The sequence below is a fragment of the Branchiostoma floridae genome, chromosome 6 (genome assembly GCF_000003815.2).
Source record: "Branchiostoma floridae strain S238N-H82 chromosome 6, Bfl_VNyyK, whole genome shotgun sequence".
In the NCBI taxonomy this organism is placed as follows: domain Eukaryota; kingdom Metazoa; phylum Chordata; class Leptocardii; order Amphioxiformes; family Branchiostomatidae; genus Branchiostoma; species Branchiostoma floridae.
In genome coordinates this window covers 5,430,212-5,453,080 of record NC_049984.1, presented here as the reverse complement: position 1 = coordinate 5,453,080, position 22,869 = coordinate 5,430,212, and the positions used below count along the sequence as shown (strand labels likewise).

The 22,869-nt window shown below is 39.5% G+C and overlaps 1 protein-coding gene across 3 annotated transcripts in view; it reads right to left on the bottom strand.

Annotated features, from left to right (window-relative positions):
- Positions 1 to 3,715: 3,715 nt before the first annotated feature.
- The window catches only part of LOC118417088 (centrosomal protein of 192 kDa-like), a 35,746-nt gene continuing 16,592 nt past the window's right edge, over positions 3,716 to 22,869 (bottom strand). Inside the window, exons 18-28 of one of the 3 annotated variants that reach the window (XR_004831314.1) lie at positions 22,291 to 22,498; positions 21,171 to 21,250; positions 20,525 to 20,620; positions 20,092 to 20,151; positions 19,521 to 19,583; positions 18,949 to 19,046; positions 17,150 to 17,282; positions 16,791 to 16,849; positions 5,313 to 5,441; positions 5,049 to 5,222; positions 3,716 to 4,964 (exon numbers count right to left, since the gene is read on the bottom strand). Coding sequence is in view for 2 of the 3 variants with exons in the window: in XM_035822483.1 (XP_035678376.1) it covers positions 5,219 to 5,222; positions 5,313 to 5,441; positions 16,791 to 16,849; positions 17,150 to 17,282; positions 18,949 to 19,046; positions 19,521 to 19,583; positions 20,092 to 20,151; positions 20,525 to 20,620; positions 21,171 to 21,250; positions 22,291 to 22,498 (930 nt within the window). In the remaining variant the exon portion in view is untranslated. Of the gene's footprint in view, positions 5,231 to 5,312; positions 5,442 to 16,790; positions 16,850 to 17,149; positions 17,283 to 18,948; positions 19,047 to 19,520; positions 19,584 to 20,091; positions 20,152 to 20,524; positions 20,621 to 21,170; positions 21,251 to 22,290; positions 22,499 to 22,869 lie in introns of all 3 variants that reach the window. The other 2 variants (XM_035822483.1, XM_035822484.1) reach the window with 2 other exon arrangements.

Here is a 22,869-nt window from a genome sequence, read left to right as displayed (position 1 = left end):
GTCATCATTTTGTCTACCTCTTGATGAAGAAAAATTAGGATTCGTTTTATCTACTTTCTTTGACTACTGCACGGTTAACCAAGTACTTGGGTCGGAAGTTGTGCCAAAGCCAGAGGTGTATTGTACAAACCTTATTGATTCTAGAGGCGTGAGCTAATCCAACTGTTACATTTGGGATTTCAACATGTCTGGTTTGCAAATCATGTAAACTCTGGGGTTAAATTCCATGACATATCCAATATTGGACAATGTAAGTGGCTGACACATCACACACACAAAAGAAGAAAGCTATATATTTTGAGAACTGGTTATGGTTTCACAATTATTTATCCAGTAATCTTACGTCAATGAAGGTTAGACATTCAGATACGCTAAATAAAAGTTACTAATTCAACTGGATATGATTTTGGATATGATCATGAAGAAAGGAATACCTGTGACAAATATCCAAGTATCAAACACATGTGCCAAAACATTTTTCCTAAGTGACTTTTGAAGTCGACCACAAAAATTTCCCAAATCATATCATGAAGCAAGGACTACCACAAACATCCAAGTATCAAACACATGTGCCAAAACATTTTTCTAAAGTGACTTTTGAAGTCAACCACAAAAATTCACTAAAGGGAGGCCATCTGTCACATTGTGTGGGGAGACCACAAATATTCCGGGGACAAATTGAAGTGGATATTTGCCATTCCGTGTAATCTGTGGGATCAAGGATATGCCACCACAAATTGCGCACGCTAGGGAAGCCTGGTTTGCCCTCTGTGGCTGGCTGCGGGACAGCTCAAAGATTCCAGATGGTGGTTGAGAAGGGTTGTCAGAGCTGAAGGTCTACATGGGGCTCTATACAATGTAGTTGACTGTCAATCAAAGTTGACAGTCAACCAATAAGAGAGCATATATTGAGCTTTACTCAAATTTGAGTTTTAGCTTTTCATTTTGCATTAAAATGTTTTATATGTTTAAAATGGGGCTCTATATAATATTAGTTGACTGTCAATCAAAGTACTGTAAATGCAGAAACTTTTGCGGTGGTTTAATGTTCGCGTTTTTTGCGGTGGCCGTTTTACCGCAAATTTAAAATATTTTTCCATGCCAGTAAGATACTACAGTGACAGTACATAGCGCTACCGCGACCTTAAAAACACAGCAAAAAGTCCTTTTTCCCGCCACCGTGAAATTCAATCCCTGCAAACTTAAATGCATTTACAGTAACTGTTAACCAATAAGAGAGCAGTTGAGCTTTACCTTTTCATTTTGCAATAAATGTTTTATATGTTTCAAATGGGGCAGAAAATAGAAATAATTGTTTATTACTACTAGTATTATATTGAAGGTATGTACAAAGTTGACAGTCAACCAATGAGGGAGCAGATGAGCTTTACTGAAATTTGTGTTTAGCTAGCCTTTTGATTCTGCATTAAATGTTTTACTTTTATGTCATATTTCAAATGGGGTGGACCATAGGGATTGTTTTATTTCTATTATATTAGCTCGGCTGCTACATTGTATGCCAGGATAAGTTAAGGTGAACCATTTTGAGCTGGAAGCAAGTTTTATTGGTAATACTATTTGGTGAGGCGCTCTTTCTCTGAATCCAGTTTGCAAGGAACTTTCACTTTGCAATTAAGGTAGCAATGTTTTTGCTGGCATTTTTTCTGTACCAAGGTGTCAAAGCTAGAGTTTGAAACTGAGGGACATTCAGTTGCACTGCGGTTGACCACTACAGATTTGGAACATACCTACATGCCACAGACGTTACATTGTGACAGGGGCTGACAACTTCTGAAAAACGCCAGGCCAGTCAGAGTCTGGCTTGAACAATCGACAATTCTCCCGCCTATTGACAAGCTGTCTCGGTCCCAAATCAGGCAACGTCAAGGCGAAAGTCCAAGACACGCCAATCACCCGGTCAACATCTCAAATCGCATCGCTGAATCGTAATGAAGGCACGTCAATTTTCCTTTGACACCTTTGAATGAAAGAAATATCACACCAATTTGTGCCATAGAAGAATGTCTACCTCTCCGGTTATTGACCAAATATTACCAGTCCCGCAAAGTTAAGTGCCTTTGGCATCCTCCCATAGACATAGCTTTGAGCCGGGACACACGTCAGCGTGCTTCGTTGTTAAGACTTTACTCCAGATGACGCACTAAATGTATAAATAATGGGCACTGACAGTTACAGGGGATTAGGAGGCACATGGTGTTCCACTTGACCGTGACCTTGTTACACCCTGGCTGGAACTAATTTACAGAAGTGTGTGCCACAGCATATGTTTGTACTAGGTATGAAACAAGGCTCTGGCACCTGCATATTATATCAGCCTCAGGCTAAAGTAATATTAGATATATCCAGCATATCCTATATAAGCAATACAAGTTCATACGTGCATTTCACTGCTGTGTAGGGCAGTTTTAAAAAGCTTTCTCAACATACTGTTCATGAGGAAATGTTCGCAGAGATTTAATTTCCAGATACGAAAATTATTGAATGTTTGCATTTGTTTTACATTGTACGTAAGCAGTGAAGAAGTCACTGTAGAAAATGAGAACGTAACACCGCAGTGAACATTCCCAATTTACAGTGATTGGACTATTGCTGGAACAGCCCTCTTGATACAACCGTAGAGGGTAGGGTACAGCCACAGAATAGAAGTTCTCTGTCATCTTAAAATTAATCTACACCTGCATATTATGTCAGCCTAGGGCTAAAGTAACCAGATATATCCCACATGTATTATATCTTATATTATGTACAGTTGTACAAGTCATCACATACATTTCACTGTAGTTTTCCAAAGCTTTGTTATCTCTACTAACAAACTGTACAACAGGAAATGTTTGCAGGGATTTACTTTCAAGGTACTATGGAGAGATAAAGATTTAGTGTTTGCATTTACTTTAAGTATGCAGTGAAAGAGTCACGGCAAAAAAGGAGAAGTCAACGTAACACTGCAGTAAACATTTCTCGTTTTGCAGTTACCGGTACTGTGCAGTAGTATATTATCCTTAAAGTTTGTGTCTTGTATTACTGAAACAGCCCTCTTGATGCAGGAGTACAGGGTGGTGAGCTACAGCCACTTTCCCTCACCTTGACATTGATGTACCGCTGTGAGCCAGCTCTGCATCAAAAGTAAGGCATCACACATGTGGTGTTCAGCTGCTAACAGTACTGAAGAAGCTATAGATAGTCTCAAAACGACACTGTGTAGATAACGTATCATCCTTCAACCATCAGCGTCCGACATACCCTTGAACCAAGTTTAAGGACAAGACTTAAGAAGCCAGTCAGACAGAGGGTCCGTGTTTAAAGTGAACCTTCTCAGCAAGAAGGTTACAGAAAAGCTGTCTGAACCTTTATCTCTCCCGCCCAAAGACAGTCAATTATTCTCCTTATAGCCATTCCTTTTCTTAACGACCAGATGGCAAGACACTTTTCCTGGCAGCTGAGGGGGACTTGATCTTGGCCTGAGACGACCCCACGAGGGACGTACCACTTTGGCCAAGAGGGGAGGACGTTTTGGGATCCATGCTGTAATTGTTCTTGTCTGTGTCACTCTGTGCATGATGGAGGATTTCTCCAGACTGACAAAATACATGTGGAAGGAAATCAGCCCCGAGTTGAATTGATTATGCATCTTTACAAGAAAAGAATGTGTATTGTCATAGTTACTGTGGTGGATTTCAATCAAAATGTGCAGACATAATCTCCATGTCTTTATTGCTTCATTATTGCTTCGTTTGTAAAAAAAAATACTGTTACTAGGCCTAACCTTCAAACGCATTGCCATAATCTATTTGCATTCACAAGTCTTGCACTGCAAGGTGCTGTCTTATATATATAAACAAAGTACTGTACATTCACTGGTGCAAGAGCTCTGAATATTTTTCTTTTTTACTTACTAGTAGTTTGCAACATTTTTATATATAACAATGTCAGAGCACTCCTAAGTCTTCTTTTTCTTATCTAGAAGCAGCAACATTTTCATTAATATCAGGATAATACACATAACAATATCACACTTATAATTCACAAGTTATTCTCTTTCTTCAATATACCTACAAACTGCAAAAGTAGGAATTTTCGTTTCAGTTTTGTGGGGCTACATTGTACATGTAGGTAGCAGGGAGAAGAGAAGATTAATGCTACTGGTGGAATCTGTCACGTCAGGACAATATACGTAACAATACAGTCACAAAATTTACAAATATCTGTTTGTTTGATTGATTACTACTGGAAGTAGAAGCAATTGTGTGGTCAACCCTGTGGCCTCTCTCAACAGTTCATGTAGTGATGGAAGGTTATGGGTTTGTGTACTTAAACATTGGAGGAATCTTAGGGAGCTGTGCCTGTTGTTTAGCAGTCACCTTGTGGTTTCTCCCACCGGCTGATGTAAGGCTATAGGGTTAGATACTAACAATGGAGGAATTTGTCAGGAGCTGTGCTTGTTGCTGTGCGGTCACCTTGTTGTCTAATACTCTGCTGTAATGTGTACTCGCCAACACAATTCAGGCTGTTGCCAGCGAAGTAGTACTAGTGGTACTTAAATAAAGTTCAAATTTCTCCTACTAGTTCATGTAAGGCAAAATTAACCACTTTTGGCTATGGTACTAACACTGGAGGAATTTGTCAGAAGCTGTGCTTGTTGCTGTGATCACCTTGTGGCCTCTCCTACCAACTGATGTAATGATGTAAGGCTAGGGGTTACGTACTAACACTAGAAGACTGTTGAGGCTGTTGCTGTGCGGTCACCTTGTGGCCACTGGTTGATACAATGCACTCTACAATGATGTACATGTAAGGCTATATGGGGTTAGGTACTAACACTGGAAGACTCTGTTGAGGCTGTTACTGTCTGTTCACCTTGTGGCCACTGATTGATACAATGACGTAAGGCTAGGGGTTAGGTACTAAACTGGAAGACTCTGTTGAGCCTGTTGCTGTGCGGTCACCTTGTGGCCACTGGTTGATACAATGATGTAAGGCTAGGGGTTAGGTACTAACACTGGAAGACTCGGTTGAGGCTGTGCGGTCACCTTGTGGCCACTGGTTGATACAATGATGTAAGGCTAGGGGTTAGGTACTAACACTGGAAGACTCTGTTGAGGCTGTGCGGTCACCTTGTGGCCTATCCTACCAGTTGATGTAACGGTGTAAGGCTATGGGGCTAACACTGGAATACTCTGTTGAGGCTGTTGTTGTGCGGTCACCTTGTGGCCTCTGGTTGATACAATGATGTAAGGCTAGGGGTTACATACTAACACTGGAAGACTCTGTTGAGGCTGTTGCTGTGTGGTCACCTTGTGGCCTCTCCAACCAGCTGGACAGCGAAGCTCCCCTTCAGTTCGCTCTGGATGACCAACAGGGACTCGTACTTCCCGGGCTGGGTTGGCTTGAAGTGGACCGGCAGCTGGACGTAATACTTGCCCCTGTAAGTCAAGGTTAGAGGTATCAATCACAGGCATTAAACACGTATTTACGGCTACATGTCTGGAAAGCATCGTAAATTGTGGTTTTATTTGTTAACATGTGTTTCATGGCTGGAGACATTGGATGCATATTTGTCGTTTGTGCACCCAAATACGTGTGTAGGATTAACATACTAATACATAGTACTAGCATATGCTTCGTTGTTTAACTCGCTCAAAATTTTTAACTTGGCACAGAATTTCAGATTCAAGCTCTAAAGAGAGGATGGAAGGTTTGCAAGTAGGTTTTGCTGACATTCTAAAAGCTAAAATAAGTTCAAGGTCCGAGATCAAGGGATCGGGTGTATCAAAGCGCGACGGCTAGGGCTGGGTACCGGTACAGCATACTGGTACAAAACCAGTTTTTCTCATTGGACCGGTCCAGAAAAAACGGACCTGAAAAAATTAGGTGGACCGGATGTTGGACCTATTAGGAAATTATCAGATTACTTGATCAGGCATTCACACGTTTGGGCGCTTGCAAGTGGAAGAAAATAATAATAGTGAAGTAGAGTAGAGTTTATGGTCAATTCTACTAAGTTTTACAGTCAATTGCACAGGTGTAGTTAGCGTTGTAGGATTTTAAAATGCCAGTGTGAGTCTAATACTCCACCAAACAGATTCCTTTGTAGTGAAATGGACCATTGGTATGAGTCAGACTGAATCAGGTCCAGGTTCAGGTCCGGACCTGGACCTGATCCTCTGGACCTGAACCGGACCTGGACCTGAATTTTCTGTACCGGTACCCACCCTTAGTGATGGCCATAGCTCTTTGCTGACATTCTACACCCACATTTCTTTCTGTTTTTTTTGTAAAAAAAAAAAATTCATGTACATCAGAATGACCCGGAGTGGGACACCAATGTTTATCAGAGCCCAGCCAAGACCAGTTGCCAATTTCTGTCGCTGTGGCTACTGCCAGCATCTTTTGAAGATCAAACCAAGTACATGGGACTCGAATGTCACAAGCCATAAATAAGACAAGACCTTCTGACACTGCATGGCACCTTAGTGAAGCCAAACTGCAGCACAACACAATAATCGGCCAAGAAGGACCTTATATTTCACACCTGCAGGATAATGGTCTTGGACATAAGATGTGTTACATAAGATGTCGCCCCCGCTAATACTGGGCATTGAGATACAGAGGGCCAGAAACTTGTGATATCCTAGTTACTTGAAGTTTGCTAGGGCTCTCATACTCTCAAGTTGAAGTCCTTCTGCACTAGATGGTGCATAGGGCAGTGCCCATCTCTGTTTCAATTGCCCTTAATCCACACAACTTTGTGCAATCACTACAGCAGGGGGCTAGTCCACTGGTACTATAGTGGTATAGTGGTGTATTCAACTCCCATACTCTCCCATAACCAATTTCATCGTCTTCAGATCAGTTGGTGAGGGTAAAGAAGGGAAGCTTCAGCAAACTGATAAGGATGTCACTCAGGGTACATGTTGTAGCTGAGACTCTGCACAACTCCAATTCCTTGGCTACTTGAATTGAGATCACCTACAGAGTCTATGTTTTTGGCATGTGTGTCAGTCTGGGTTGGTGTACTAGTATGCCCACCTTTATTTGAGTGACAGCAAGTGAGTGGGAACATGCCCACAAAGGTCAGACTTGCCATAGTGGTAGGAAGTCCAGGTCAGAGGTGGGCGAACTAGTCGTTAATCAGAAATGATAGTCCAGGTTAAGGACTGTCAAAAAGCGATCAATGGTACATGGTAACACGCAATGTCTGTCTATCAAAACCTTATTTGCATTATTAATGAACTACAATTGCACATGACAAACAATAAACCAACAGAATCATATTTCAAGGGGTCAAGCTCTTGTTCTTGCTGTTAAGAAGTACACTCAGAAATTGAAATATAATATGGTTGACTTTTCTTTCTGGTTCAACTCAGTCTATAACAACAATGTTCAATAAAAGAATAATGTACAGGATGATGTAATTACTTTTTTCTCCAATGTTTATCAAAACTTTATTTCCATAATTAAAGAACTACAATTAAACAAGACAATTACGTCAAACTCCAAATATTTCACAGAGTCTAACTCTTCTTCTCATTGTCAAGAAGTACATCTAGCAAGTGAACTATGGTTAATACACTTCTTTCTGGTTCAACTCAGTCTATAATGACATCTCACACAAAGAATAATGTACAGAGTGCTGATGTAATTACTTTTTTTTTCTTCAGCGCTCCTGCTGGTAACAAGGTGGCCTAGGTGTCACTACAAAACAGCAGTCACATTTCTACTTTTATTGGTTTTGGCAACTACAGGGTTAGCCTTTGTCAGCCCTTCCTGAAACTGTGCTGCTGCAGGTTCTCCTCCCCTTATCTTGTGAAAACAGGCTGGGACTTATGAGGAGCCCAGCTGTGAAGCGCCAGGAAAAAACTCAACCCCGGACGCCAACATTTTCCACTTGTTAAGAGGCCCAGAAAAATTAGTGCTGTGTATCCGACTATATAGTTCTGATAGAATTGGGGTCCAAGGTAGGGATTCTCCTTTTTAGAATTAATGAATAAGTAAATAAATGAAACAAAACAATAAATATTAAATCAGAAAGTAACAGGACAGACATCAAATCATATTTACAGATAAATAGAGTCCATAATTGTTAAACAAAACAGAAATATGTCGCAAGAAATATTTCACAATACAGAAATATGCTGTGAAGTAAGGGAAACAGAAGAGCCGCTGCAGATAAAATATATGTGGACACAAATAATTAAATAAGGATCACGAGCATAGTTGTCTTCTTCTTTTGGCCCAGGCATGCTGTATAAAAGTTACTATTTCAGACACTGCCTCTTTAAACAGCCACTTGATTCTAATTTCGTCCATTCATCCCTCTCGTATGAGCTGATAAACTGAACAAAGTTAGGTACAATACATGTTTTCTACACATTCTTACATCTGTCTTTTAATTCATACCAAAAATGTTATGTCCCTTGCCAGTACCAACCCAAAAAGGCTAGAGTCAGCAAGTTTTTTTGCTAGGGTCAGTAAGGTAACTGGCGGAAACACAACATTTCTTTTCCTAGGCCTTTGGGACTCACTGTCATCTCTGGAATGAAAGGGAAGGATGGGGCTAAATAATTCATCAAATCCTTCCCTTAACGCACTCGGGGACTGGCTGCAGACAGACAATTTTCCCCGGCCGGATCAAAGCGGGAAAGCGAGACCAATACATTACGGACCGTCTGTAGGCGCAAGCCTCTTGAATATCAACTTGAACTTAGTTGTAGCCATAATACAGTCAACATGGCCTAAAAAGACCACTCAGGTTACCAATAAAAAACCTGGTCTGTGTGGACAGGTGGTCACTCTAGACTGGATTCTAAATGATTGTGTCAATGGGGAAAAAAATATCTACTCGACCACCAAAAAGTCATATTGACCAGGTGGTGCTTATGTAGAAGTGGTCAGTACAACATGGTTCAGGTTAGACTATATCAATGGCCAGGTGGTCGTTATGTAGAGGTGGCCACTTGTACTGATACATTTGACTGTATTCCACATAACTTCACACAGGCATAACTCAGAATCTTCTAAAATATGATTTAGAAATATCAGGATAGTTCTCTATTTTGTTCATTAGAATCTTAAATAGATTGGGGTACAGACAAGGTCAAGTACAACTTGAGTTGGCACTCTTTGACAGTTTGATAAAAACTAACTTAAACATGGTGTCATTACAAAGCTGGTTATGTGAACTATCACAGAGACTCCTAGTGGGTTAAGAAAAAATTGCATCTTTAACTTTAAGCGATTCCAATTTCCAAAGTATTTGATATCTTTTTGCGATATTGATGAGTCAAGGAGTAATACTCAAGCTAGAAAATTTGTGTAATTTTACATCACAAATACCAGTTTGCTTCCTGGAAACCACGGTAATGAATGAAAACTTACAGTCCAACTTGTACTATTGACCACAAGGATACCAATGATAATGGAAGACAACTAAATATATTGTCAAAATTTGAAAATTTCAAACTGTCATGAATGAGTTTATTAATCAAAAGACATTCCCATCAACTTCATATCATAAAATACAGGGGAAAATGTTTTCCATCCCAACAAGAAAAATTTCCATCCAGGGATAGGTCCTGTTGACAGCCCTGAACTTCAGAATGATGCAGCTAAAAGCCTTCTATCCCCTCCCACTACAAAAACATATAAATCCACAGTTTGTACTTTTCCAGATCTGACACTAATAGCTGATAGAGTCTATGCATCCTCATTGCATCAGCATTCAACATTGCCAAGTTTTACTACCCTGGTTTCAACCCTGAACTTCAGATACAGAAAAGGCCTTCTCTCCCCTCCCACTGCAAAAACATATAAATTCATAGTTAAAAACTTTGTACTTTTCCAGATCAGACATTAAGCTGATAGAGTCTATGCATCCTCATTGCATCAGCATTCAACATTGCCAAGTTTTACTACCCTGGTTTCAACCCTGAACTTCAGATACAGAAAAGGCCTTCTCTCCCCTCCCACTGCAAAAACATATAAATTCATAGTTAAAAACTTTGTACTTTTCCAGATCAGACATTAAGCTGATAGAGTCTATGCATCCTCATTGCATCAGCATTCCATGTTGCCAAGTTTTACTACCCTGGTTTCAACCCTGAACTTCAGATACAGAAAAGGCCTTCTCTCCCCTCCCACTGCAAACACATATAAATTCACAGTTAAAAACTTTGTACTTTTCCAGATCAGACATTAAGCTGATAGTATGCATCCTTCTTGCATCAGCATTCCGCTGGCACGCGCACTCCCCCACTTAAATAAATGGTATCAGCACTGGGCAATCACTCAATCCTGGGCAGCAGACTTGAACATGACATGTCCGCTAGTAACCTCCCAAATCTAGGTCATGGCCACCACGGCTGAATAAGCTATTCCGCGCGCGTCGTCTCGGAGGCCCCTTCTGGTAGATGCTTCCGCCCAGACCTTAACGGTTATAGATCCGTGTCTGTGCATCCCATCTATACAATCTGTACACAGGGCTCTGAATTTGATAGCTTGTAACTAAGTTTTGCTATTCGGTTATTACTGTACTTAAATTTAAGTGGTGCACCCAAAAATTTTTTGGTGCACCCAGTTTTTTAAGCTGGGTGCACCAGTGCACCTAATCCCAAAAATGAATTTCGAGACCTGGTACAGGATGCCATATAACAATGACTAAAATTGCCTAAAAGATAATTGCAAGCAAAGCAAAATCAATCATGGTACACAAGAGGACCGAAAGACTCTTAAGGCAAATTAACAGCTATTCTAAATCTCTTTCTACTTATAAGCTATTTGAAGTATTTGACATCCTTTCTGCGTCCAATAAATCTATATCAATTATAAATTTATCAATAAGCATGCATCCAAAGACAATGACCAATGTCATGCCCCGACGTTTCAGCCCTAGAAGGCCTTTGTGAATACATTCAACATGTCGGCTTTAATCATATAACGTTCTCAATTATCAACCAATCAATATGCACACGTCCAAAAACCAGGACAACAACCAGACTCACGTGCAGCCATTTCAGCCCTTAAGAGTGCTTTAGCTGAAGACTGTAAAATCATGAATTTTTGCAGGGACCAAATTTTGCAGTTAGGAGTGAAAAGTAGGTTTTCACTGGGTTGCAAGTCCTCAGATGAAGAAAATACTGCAGGACAACAACAAAAAACACAGAAATTTGAAGTGTCGTAACTTGGTGGCGTAGTTCTAGTGGCACATTGAAAATAAAACTGGTGCGAATATTTGAAGACTTACAGTATTTTGTGGACCAGACCGAATCATTCGTCACCCGATTACTGCCCGTTTCACGGGTTATATTGATCTGAATTGTGTCTGTCTGGGTCTACACTGCCAGGGCTCCAAATACTTTTTTTTGCATACCTGCACTGGTGCAGGTAACATTGAAAATTACCTGCACCAGACAAATTTTATCTGCACCACTCTGAATTTAGGAAATATGGATCATACTAAAATTGTTCATCGCTATTTTTTTCTTTTATACTTTATAGGCAGTAACAGTCAGTGCAGCTAATAACAATCTATAAAGACCTACATCATAGGACATTTATGTATAAAACCCAGTACATAGACCAGTGCAGGTTAGGTGCAGGTAGACACCAGAAATACCTGCACAGCTCCAATTTTGCCTACACTAACCTGCATATGCAGGTGCTATTTCGAGCCATGACTGCATTGCAGCAGGGCTCGAAATACTGGCTGCATATATTCTGCACTTCTGTGCAGTCCTAATTGTGATCCTTGACTGTGCATGCACCTAGATATTTGTCTAAAGTTATGTACATTTAAGGTACTAACTGTAAAGTAGTACTTTAAATGCAGTACCTCAAACGTACAATGTACATGTACGTATCACTACCAAAAATGATTTTTTCTTATTTTGCTTACCCCATGGACAATTCTTATATGAAGAAAAATATTCTTGCAGGAATAAAATTGAGAATAAAATTCAAGCAAAACGAGAAACCACAAATTTTTTTTTAGACATATAAGCAAAATTTTCTTAAATTTTCTTATGATGCAAGAAAAAAATTCTACAAATTCTTGTTTTTTTCTTACCAGATTCAACTCTTAAGAAATACAAGAATTTTTTTCTTCCTGGAAGATGAATTTTCTGTGAGGAAGCAAAACAAGATAAACAAGAAGAGGCATTTTAAGAAATACAAGAAAACAAATCTCAAATTTTCTCAAAAACTTGACAAGCAAAAATTTGCTTGCCCCATGGACAAGCACATTTTTCTAAGATTTCTTGGGGACAGAATAATTTTCTTCCTGGAAGAAAAATTTTCTGTGAGGAAGCAAAACAAGATAAACAAGAAAAAGCATTTTTGGTAGTGACAGAGTATACACTTGACATCTACAAAGTATAAAGTATACTCCGGACATCTACATGTTTGTGTCAGAAAAATTGATAACAGATGCTTTATATATTTACTTCTTTAAAAATTTTGAAGTTTAAGCTACAGAATTTCAGATTCAAACTCTGAAAAGAGGCAGTAAGCTAATTGCACCCATGATCAGGTTTTACTGACACTACTTTATTCTGTCTATGTGCATCAAACTTTTTTTCCTGTGCACTAAAATTTCTAGGTTTGGGGACCAGCGCACCTATTACTAGTACCTAAAATGAGCCCTGCATTGTATACAGATGAAGTTGACAATACAAAATGTAGTTTTCTTCCAGGTCTTCCAGATTGGTGGGTTCCTGTGGCATGAAACAACAAGACGGGGCGAGTAGAACAGAAAGAAACAATATATACAAATACCCTGACCGACCCGGGGATCGAACCCGGGTCCTCAAGATCACAACACTTGCAGCGTAACTGACTGACCCAAAAGCCTGACAGGCGTTTGGATATGGTCAGTTAGCACTACCCCCCCCCCCCCCTACTATTACAGGCATTACATTGCAGGGTGCTTGGTCCAGTACCCAGAGATCCTGGGTTCAAATCCTGTTATGCTACTGATCTTGTACCCTTGGGAAAGGCACTTTACACGACTTTCCTCACTCCACCTCAGAGTAACAATGGGTACCTGACTTAAGTTGGGGAAGCAAAAGTTTTATAATTAGTGCTACCCAGATTATGTCTTCCATGTATATATGTTTATGATATGTATTTTATATGACCTGTATTTTATGCATTGACGTTGTTGCTTATATGTTGTTGCTTTGTGTGTGCTGGTGTTGTGGTCACTCTCCTATGAATTCAAATAAACAAATAAAAGTCTATGGAAGGAGAGGGTGGGCTGTGTCTCCCAATAACATGCCCTATATAGACACAGTGGATAACAGGCCACTGCCCCTGCGGCCTAAAGTTAAAGGCTATGGTACTATCTTATCCTTCCAGACAGACATATTAATCAGTATGCAGTACAGGTTGTTAGGGCATCTTTGCCAGACATACATGTACGTGCAATACCCAGTTAAAAAAGATTGGCGGACATGCCAACAGTTAGAAAGGATGGAAAGCTTACTGACTGGAAAGTCATTGATTTTCAAAGAGACTAAGTGCAAAATTAAGTCTCTTAGGACTAGGAGGAAAAAGTTCCACAAGGTTTTTTGTTGTGTTTCAAGTTTGTGGTTGCAACAAATCTGCAGTACAGTAGTAATACAATACAAATGCATATTCACAAATTTGTATGAAAATAGACCACTGCCAGCGTTTCAAAAATTGCAAGACATTGTATGTTTGGATTCTAAATCACATTTTCAAAATGCAGGAACACAAATCTTTAACTCTTTTCCTGTTGTAGACCAATATGGGGGCTTTCATGGGGGTCGAGTGGTACCGTCAAAGGTCAAAACCTTATGCTAAATTCAAAAAGGTAGTTGCTATTTGGCAGACTGGCTTTGCTGGATCATTAATAATTATCAATAAAAATGTCTGCCCCTTGCAAAAAGACATAATGGACTAGTCCACCCTTTTTATTATCACAGCTGGAAGCCCATTGAAAGCATGTACACATACATCAGATGCCACGTTACGAGTTGGCAGAGTTACAGAAAACAGGAAAACCCATGTCATCTGTCCTCCAAAAGCGGCAAACTCACAAAACATGATCGGAATATTCAATTTCAAGTACGTAAGCTTTCAGCACTACTTTTATTCACAATTCTGAATTTCAAAAAGTGAAGGAGTAATATACGATCTATGCATTTTCTCTATAAACTGCCTAAATGCACTCTACATCGAGTGGGAGTTGCATACATGCAAAGCCTATAACAAAACTGATGAATTAAACTCGTAACATTCACCACCTTATCACTGTGGATGTGGCTTCCAAGAAATGCTATTTCATGCAGGTTTATTTTATAGCAGCAGTTCTTTCTCTGGCAGGCCTTCAAGAACTTTTAAATTAGAAACAATGTACTTTCTTTCGAAACTGCACAAAGGCCTAACAAACTGATAACTCGTGATGTAACATTTGCCACATAATCACCGTGGCTGTGGCTTCAGTAAGAATTGCAATAATTTCATTTTCCAGCTTTACTTCCTTAGAGCAGCTGTTCTTTCTCTGGCAGGCCTTCAAGAACTTTAGGAACAATATATTTTCTTTAGAAACTGCACAAGATCTAACAAGCTGATAACTTATGTAACATTCGCCACATTATCACTGCTATTTCATTTTTCAGGTTTATTTCTAGCAGCATGCAGACTTCTTTCTCTGGCAGGCCTTCAAGAACTTTAGAAACAATATATTTTCTTTAGAAACTGCACAAAAGCCTAACAAACTGATAACTCGTGATGTAACATTTGCCACGTTATCAGTGTGGCTTCAGTAAGAATTGCAATAATTTCATTTTCCAGGTTTACTTCCTTAGAGCAGCTGTTCTTTCTCTGGCAGGCCTTCAAGAACTTTAGGAACAATATATTTTCTTTAGAAACTGCACAAGATCTAACAAGCTGATAACTTATGTAACATTTGCCATATTATCACTTTTATTTCATTGTGCAGGTTTATTTTCTAGTGGCATGTAGTTCTTTTTCTGATACAAATGCAGTCCTTCAAGAACTGAAGAAACAATATATTTTCTTTAGAAACTGCACAAAAGCCTAACAAACTGTTAACTCGTGACGTAACATTTGCCACATTATCACTGCGGCTGTGAGGGGATTCACCAGACCTTGTATCTCTGTCCACCGCATAATTGGTCTGCTGGGGGAGGCTTGTTCATCTAAGGGTGCGCTGTCTAGACACATAAATGTGTCTGGCTCCCACACGTATCAAACCCGATAGCCCAGACAGGCTCTCGGTGGGCTACCATAAAACGATAAGAGTTACTCCCGACGATGGCTTATTTTACGGAGAGATGGGAATCGAATCCCCTTTTCGGGACTGACTCAGAGGTGGCCGGGGACTGTGTGCTTTGCCACGTTATCTGCTCCAGACAGCGGAGGTTGTGTGCGGGTAACTCCTATCAACAATTCTCAGACACAACGTAATAGCATCCATAGGAACTGTCTATCTACTAACCAAAGGTTTTAGAGGGTATGCTGGAATGGAGAATTGGACAGGATTTATAAGGACGTTTGTATGTCAAACCTATCGCAACTGCATGTCTAAGTAATTTATATGGTAACTATATCTGAAACTATTATAGCTTTCTAGATAGCTTTATCAAGTATGACTGTACTGCACTAATGTACTTGTAACTGTGCAAATGTGGAGCATTTGGCTAAACAACACAACTGTCTATCTCTTATTGTCTTAACCAAAGGTTTTATAGAGGGTATGACAGAATGGAGAATCATGTTGGATTTATGAGGACGTTTGTATGTCAAACCTATCAGAGCTGCATGTTTGAGTAGTAATATATTTGGTAACTATATCTGAAACTATTATAGCTTTCTAGAAGGCTTCATCAACTGTATAGCACTACTGGTAACAGTACTTGAAACTGAGCAAATGTGGTGCATTTGGCTGAACAGCAAAACTGTACAATTCAATATTCTTTCATCTTTAATGTCCTACCAGTCAAGTTATCTGGACATGATACAAGGCTGTCTGCAGGGTCAGTGCCTCCATCCCGGGACGGAAATTTGCTTGTTGGACGAGCAAAAAATTTACCTCATCAGCCAAACCCCAAAAGACTGAACTTCATGACATGATATTGATGAAAATGGATGCCACATTTAACAGAGAGAGAGTAAACAACATGGGCTCCCAATTAATGTGTCAGACAGAAAAAGTTTACAGCTGGAGACAGCCGAGGGATGATATGACCTGGATGAGACCAGACATTTTGCTGAATAAGGATTAACATATAGAGAGTTTGCATTACCAAGTGGTATCCAAGGTAACACTAGTAGTTATAATATCAATTTGATATAAGAGAGATACAAAGGGAGAGATATGTTAACTTAATACATTATCCAGCTCAAAACCATTTTGCCCAAAGGCACTAAAGACAAGCTTGTATCAATGGGAAAAACAATCTAAGGGACCAGCAAAAAAAGGTCATATTGGCCAGGTGGTCCTTATGCAGAGATTGACACTAGTACAGGTCATCCTGTATTGTCTACTTTTATATAAAAAAACATAAACTTAAGGCATTTTGCACAGTAAGAAAAATGGATTTTCAATGTTTGAGGAAGTGCCTCAATTAAGCACATAATGGGGAAGGGCCAGCAACACATCCCATCAAAAACATAAACTGCCAGCGCTACAAAAAAACAGCATGGAAACTTGCTGCACTATATATGTTACTAGGCAATACTATTGTCCAAATGAACGTACAAACACATAGATGCAAATGGGTACCTACTTCAGTGTGTACTTGTGATGATTGACCTTGAATGGAGACCGGGGGCTCACAAACTTTACCTGTAGACAAAAAACAATTGAAAGTAAATTTTGTATTCTTCCAACTGCTTTGCAAAGTAAGCAAGTTTCATTGTATTGGTATGTTCCCGAGTGATGAATTTAACTATTGAAAAATAATATTAGGGGCAATAAAACTTGATGACATAATCCATATTGTAAAAAAAAATCACATTTAGTATTCTTTCATGCCACGCAATCAATATTCAGTGCAAGGAGAGTTCTTTCTTGATTCATTAATGATAACACAATGGAAAGTCAAAATGCCAATCTAGCCAGTGAGGAAACCTTAAGGACACTTACAGAGACTGGGGTTGCACTGTCGTTCTTGATGAGCACTTTCTCCGTGCTTGACTGGTCCACCACGGTGACAGGGAACACATACCTGTCACACGGAACCACCAGGCTACTCTTAGCACTGTCAGAACCTCCATTCCTGTCAGAGGAAGACATCATAATTTTCAATCATTTCATTTCATTTTATTTGTTTTACCAGAGTAACATCGCTCAGGCTTCAGCCTGTTTTTCAGGACTCCCTGGACACATATAGAAACAGACACCATACAATACTTGGGTACTACAGTCACATAACCTAGGAATAAGATATCGATCAATCAATCAGTCAATCAATCAATCAATCAATGTATCAACCATGTCACCAATTTTGTGACCTTGGAAAAGGCACTTAAAATAACTTTCCCACTTCACTGAGGTGAAAATGAGTACCTAGCTTCAGTGAGGGCCGTCCCTTGGATAGGACATTACATGTGTTCGGGAAAAGCCGCACCCTACGCAAGTTAAAGAACCCACCGCACATATTGAGATCATTAGGCGCTGTATACAGGCTGCCATTTCAGACCCTTGTGACTCAGCCCCGTCTATTGCACTAAGCTAGCATTCAGCACATAGAGAAGACTTCTTCTACTGAGTAAAGTGAGGAGAGCTGTGTAAAGTTCCTTTCTCAAGGGCACAAGAACGTTGACACAGCAAGATTCGAACTCGAGATCTCTCAGTACTGAGCCAAGCACGCTGTCGCTTCACTATCAGTTGAAAACACTCCACTACAAGTGGTCTAGCCCCTTGCTGTAGTACTTAGTATATATATAGAGCCACACAGTATTTACGTATTATATGATATATACATATATATATCATTTAATACGTAACTGTGTGGCTCAAGAGCCCTATATAAAGGGAGATGGGCACCCCCACCCCCCCTTTGTATGGTGTGCAAAGGACTTAATGTGAGTGTACTACAGTACATCTACAGTGGCCCAGTACATGCAGCCAGACTTTTGATTTTGTCAGTTGCAATTCCATCCTTATCATGAACCTTAAGTAGGTGCCAATATGGGTGAGTGAACAATCCAGATAACAGTGCCTTTTGGGCAGGACTTCTGATACTTGTAGGCAGCACAAATCTAATTACCCTGCAGCGAATCAGACAAAGCGAGATGAGACGATTTATCAAGCTCCTCGGAAGCTACCCGCTAGAACAATACTGCCTCCAGACACTGTGTCTGACTCAATTTCCAGGCAGTCTGGCATGTGTATGTGTCTGAAAATAGTAATTACTGAAGTTTTAAGACATTAGGATGATGTAGTATACATGTAGCTTCTATATGATTGTTATCATCTTCTTCAAATCAGGTTTAGCATATGTTGTTTCCTGTGAATTGTGAAAGTATTTAAATTTGTGTCATTTACTACAAGAATCTTGATAAAACAGTACAAGGAACATCTTAAGTATTTTCTATTCCACCTACTGGCTGTAAAGCTTAAAGTTAAACTTAAGTCCATCTCATGGTGTATCGTAGCTAAAAAGACTCTAAGCAAGATTGCAACTTATCTCAAAACTTGACTGCTTCTCAATATACTATCAAAAATTTTTTCAACACTTATGCTCATAGAGTCTAGTGAATAGTAGCAGCAGTAGTAGTAGAAGTTTATTGCAGTAGTAGTATCCAGTATTTGGTAATACTGCTGCAGGGCTACCTGACACTGGTGTGCAGCAGTCAGGTTAAGTCTTAACATCATGTGTCCAGGCAGCCTGTCTATTGCGAGAAAGTTGAAACAAGATCAAAGCAATACTAATAGTATACCTTGCAGTGGTGGTAGACAGATTGTTTCCCGATATCTTCCTGGATCTCTGCTGGTTCCTGGGAAGACTATCATCTGTTGTGTCCATGCATTCTTTCCCCTGTTGGAAGGTAGGACTGGTATAAGTATGTTTGTTGAGATGCAGAGAAGAAATTATGGGTGGTACAGATTTACATTCATAACGAGACAATGTAGAACAATGCAATACATTTGTAAATTTTGTATAACTGAGTCATACAAATATAATCTTCTAAGATTCTTACATATGCACCTACCAGATGGTTCAATATTTTATGTTCACTTTAATCCTCTTGAAGGAACAAACTTTGGTCATCGTACAGTTAGTGTAATAGTAAAGTTTTTGGGTTGCTTAAAAACCAATTTTTCCAGAAAATAACAGTTTTTTCTTTTGACAAAGCTCTCACTGCATAATAAGGAGAAAATGATAACTCTGAAAAAATCAAATGAGGTTTTGCATTACAGATAAAGTCCTGAGGCAGACCTGGTGTAGCAGACTGAATGTTCTCCTGGCCAGAATAAACTAGGGTATAATCTGACCTCCCTGAAAAGTTACCTGGGCTATCAGCTGGATCCTGGTGGTATGTGCAGGGCCTCCAGACAATCCTCTGAGCTCAGTCTGAAAAACAGAAGAAAATACAGATAACACTTTAGTCCACACACCTTAGGCAACAATGGACACATCTCGAATACCAAACCAGAAGGAATCGTGCCTGCAGCGATTACTAAAAAGCCTTTTCAACACAGTTTTTTGAAAGATAACGAATGCTACTTGCTAAAGATTAAAAACAATTGATTAGCTGTCAATTATAAGCTTTGAACAGTTTACTGTGAAGTCTTAAAAGCTACTAAACTTTACAAAACATCTTATCCTACAACTTTACAAAACATCTTATCCTACTTGCTTCAAAGTAAAAGTTGCAACAAGCAACTGAAGTACTAATCAAAAAGGGAAATGCAACTCAATGAAGCTTTGATCTTTGAAATAATAATCTACAATAAATGATTGTTTCCACTTCACAATTGTTATTGTCAGTTCCTGATAGGACAAGGCTAAGAACAGGCCACTGAACATTCATGTTTACTTATTTCCATGTTAATGTCATCATTTTGAAGGAAGGTAGTACCTGAAGATCCCAAAACTGTGAGTAGCTGCCAATCTCCCTTGGAATAAAGGTCACAGGTATCTGTAAAAAATACACACACAGGTTAACAAGAATCTTCTAATGCATTATAACTCATGTCATACCTGGGCCGTGATAATGTTTGAAAGAAGTACTCATGACTGAGACATGAGCTTCTAAGTTGTATCACACAGGCTTCCATCAAGATACATCAAAGTCATTTCATTGAAAATTCGCACACCGGATACTAACAATGGAATTGTTGTTACAATTTTTTGTTTGAGGACACCAAATTTTCTAAACTTCTGTCGTATTATTTAGGCGATCCAACCCGCAGTCAGGCTGGTACCTCAGGTGAAACGGAATACCCCATGTTGTATTCTTTTCCTCCCTTCCTCCCAAAAAATCACTGAAAAAAAAACACTGATAGGCCCACCTGTATTCTTTCTGTTGCGCCAAGGGTTCCGCTAATGCGGGCGAATCTGAACACCGTGTACGTGGCACGGAAGATGTCGTTCGTGTCATCCACACCCTGGGATTAGATAATCACAACAGACATTTAAATAATAGCAACCAGAAGCTATGATTTTAAAACAAGCTAAGAAACGGCGATTTATAGAAAAGTAATACAAGAAGTTGTGACATGTGCGTGTCTCCTATGAAGCCAAGCTTGCAAAATGCCTGTTTAAGACTGTCATTTGTGAACAATTTCATTCTTCATATACAATGCTACCTGGTTGGGCCTGTGAGAAAGTATGTTTAAGAGAGCAAAATGCAGTTAAATAAGATAAGAAAAGCCCCCCTCCATGGTAGAAAAATAATTTTAAAACTATTACGCTTACGCACTCAATCACAATGCAATTTGTCATCTGTAGTTTCCAGTTAGGCAAGGATTTGACGTGCACGTAGATGTGTCCCCAGACATCACATGCAAGTCTTGAGTTTGAAGCAAGGTCTTACGGCTGGATGCCCTTCCTAACACCAACTCTTTTATCAGCATTCAGAGACTCGCTGAGTATTACAGCGTTTTCCTTCTCCAATGCAAAACCTACCTATCTCTATACCAGTGGAGAATCACTTACCTTTACATAAGCAGGCGCAAATGATGTCAGCTCCCATTTCATCTCCTTCTCAGAAGCATTTCTGAAGTCCAGACAACTTTCTGTATACAAAAAATAAATAAATGGAACACCAAACAGAAAACCAACACTGCAATACATCAGACAGATATAAACCTTTTTTCTGGTGTAAAATTTTTCTGCAGAATTTTCTTTTAAAATCTTACTAGTTTATAAGAGAGGCTATCTAATGCCTTGTATGCAATTCCATGGAGTTTTTTTTTCCATCAAATGAGACAAAGCGTAACACTTTTTTGTAAGTGACAGTATAACATGGTTTTGCTATGGCTGGCTTTCATAGCCAAACATACCCGGTCACCCCCTACTTTTTTTTTCTTTTTGAATAAATGGACAGATCCACCTAGAAACATGGCTTGAAGACTAGTGCACTGCTGCCAACTCATGCCAGGGACCCCTACAGCAATACAACAACAGGGATCGAAATACATTTTTCTGCTACATGCAAAATTGCAGGTTGACAAAAATTTTACGTGCAATTTGAAAATGTACATGGGAAATACAACTATTCTATACCGCAATGTTCTGGCCAGCATCCATCATTCTGTCCTTTGGCGGAAATTTGCGGCTCATGACAAATAAGAATATTGCTCATTTTGTCACTTAAAATTTTGGAAAGATAATTTTTAAGATATTCACATAATCAGCATGAAAGCTTGCAACAAAGCCAAATTTGATTATTTATAACACCTACTGACAACCAGTGACAATCCCAGTCAGACAAACAAAACCTAGATTGCGCCGAGTATTGCTAGCTTGAAGAATTTTCGTTACATCTAGTAAAGCTACTGGAGAAAGTTACAAGGAAGGAAAAGCAAGATAAACACGTCCAACTGTCGTTCCGTCTAAGAGAAGGGTGTCTAATTCCTCGGTACTTTTACTATAGGCCAGGTATTTTCAACATGCAAAATTGCAAGTTCAAAATATTTTTACGTGCAGATCTCTTAAATTACGTGCAAATTGCAAGTTACGTATGTGTATTTCAAACCCTGAACAATCAAATACTGAGAAGTGTGCTGGATTCTTTAACATACAAATGTTCCACATTTCTAGAAGTTTTCTATACCTGCAGTTTCCCCCTTTCTTGTTGGTGGAAACTTCAGCACCTTGCTTGCGACAGACACCTCAGCAGTTGGAGAAGATTTGTCCTTGTGCAGTCCAGCAGCTGGAGTAACGTTAGGTGTGGCGTCCTGATTAACCAGGGGCTGCAACTGAGCTGACGTGTAGGTAGATTTCTCCAGTGCTAGGTCCTCGCGAATCTGTATTTTGACAGCCTAAAACAAAGATGTCTTGTTGAAGTATGGCAACTTTGGCAACAACTTGCAACATCTTCTCAATTTTGGTCCAAAGAGTGTATACTTTGATAAAAAAAACGGGATAAAATGCACAAGTTTACTATGGTACGCTAGAAACAGCCCAAGGCTAAATTCTTACCTATATTACATCAGTCCACCATAGTGTACAGCTCTCAGACCAATCTCTACAAAAAGAATCATCTGACCAATGTGACCACTTTTTGGCAGTCCCTTAGAATGTGTCTTGCATGTCCACAGAGCACAGATCTAATAGGTCCCGTGTGGTCTTCATGGGCAGTCTGTACTGCAATATATAACAAGCATGAGAACTTTACATACAGGAAGTGGAA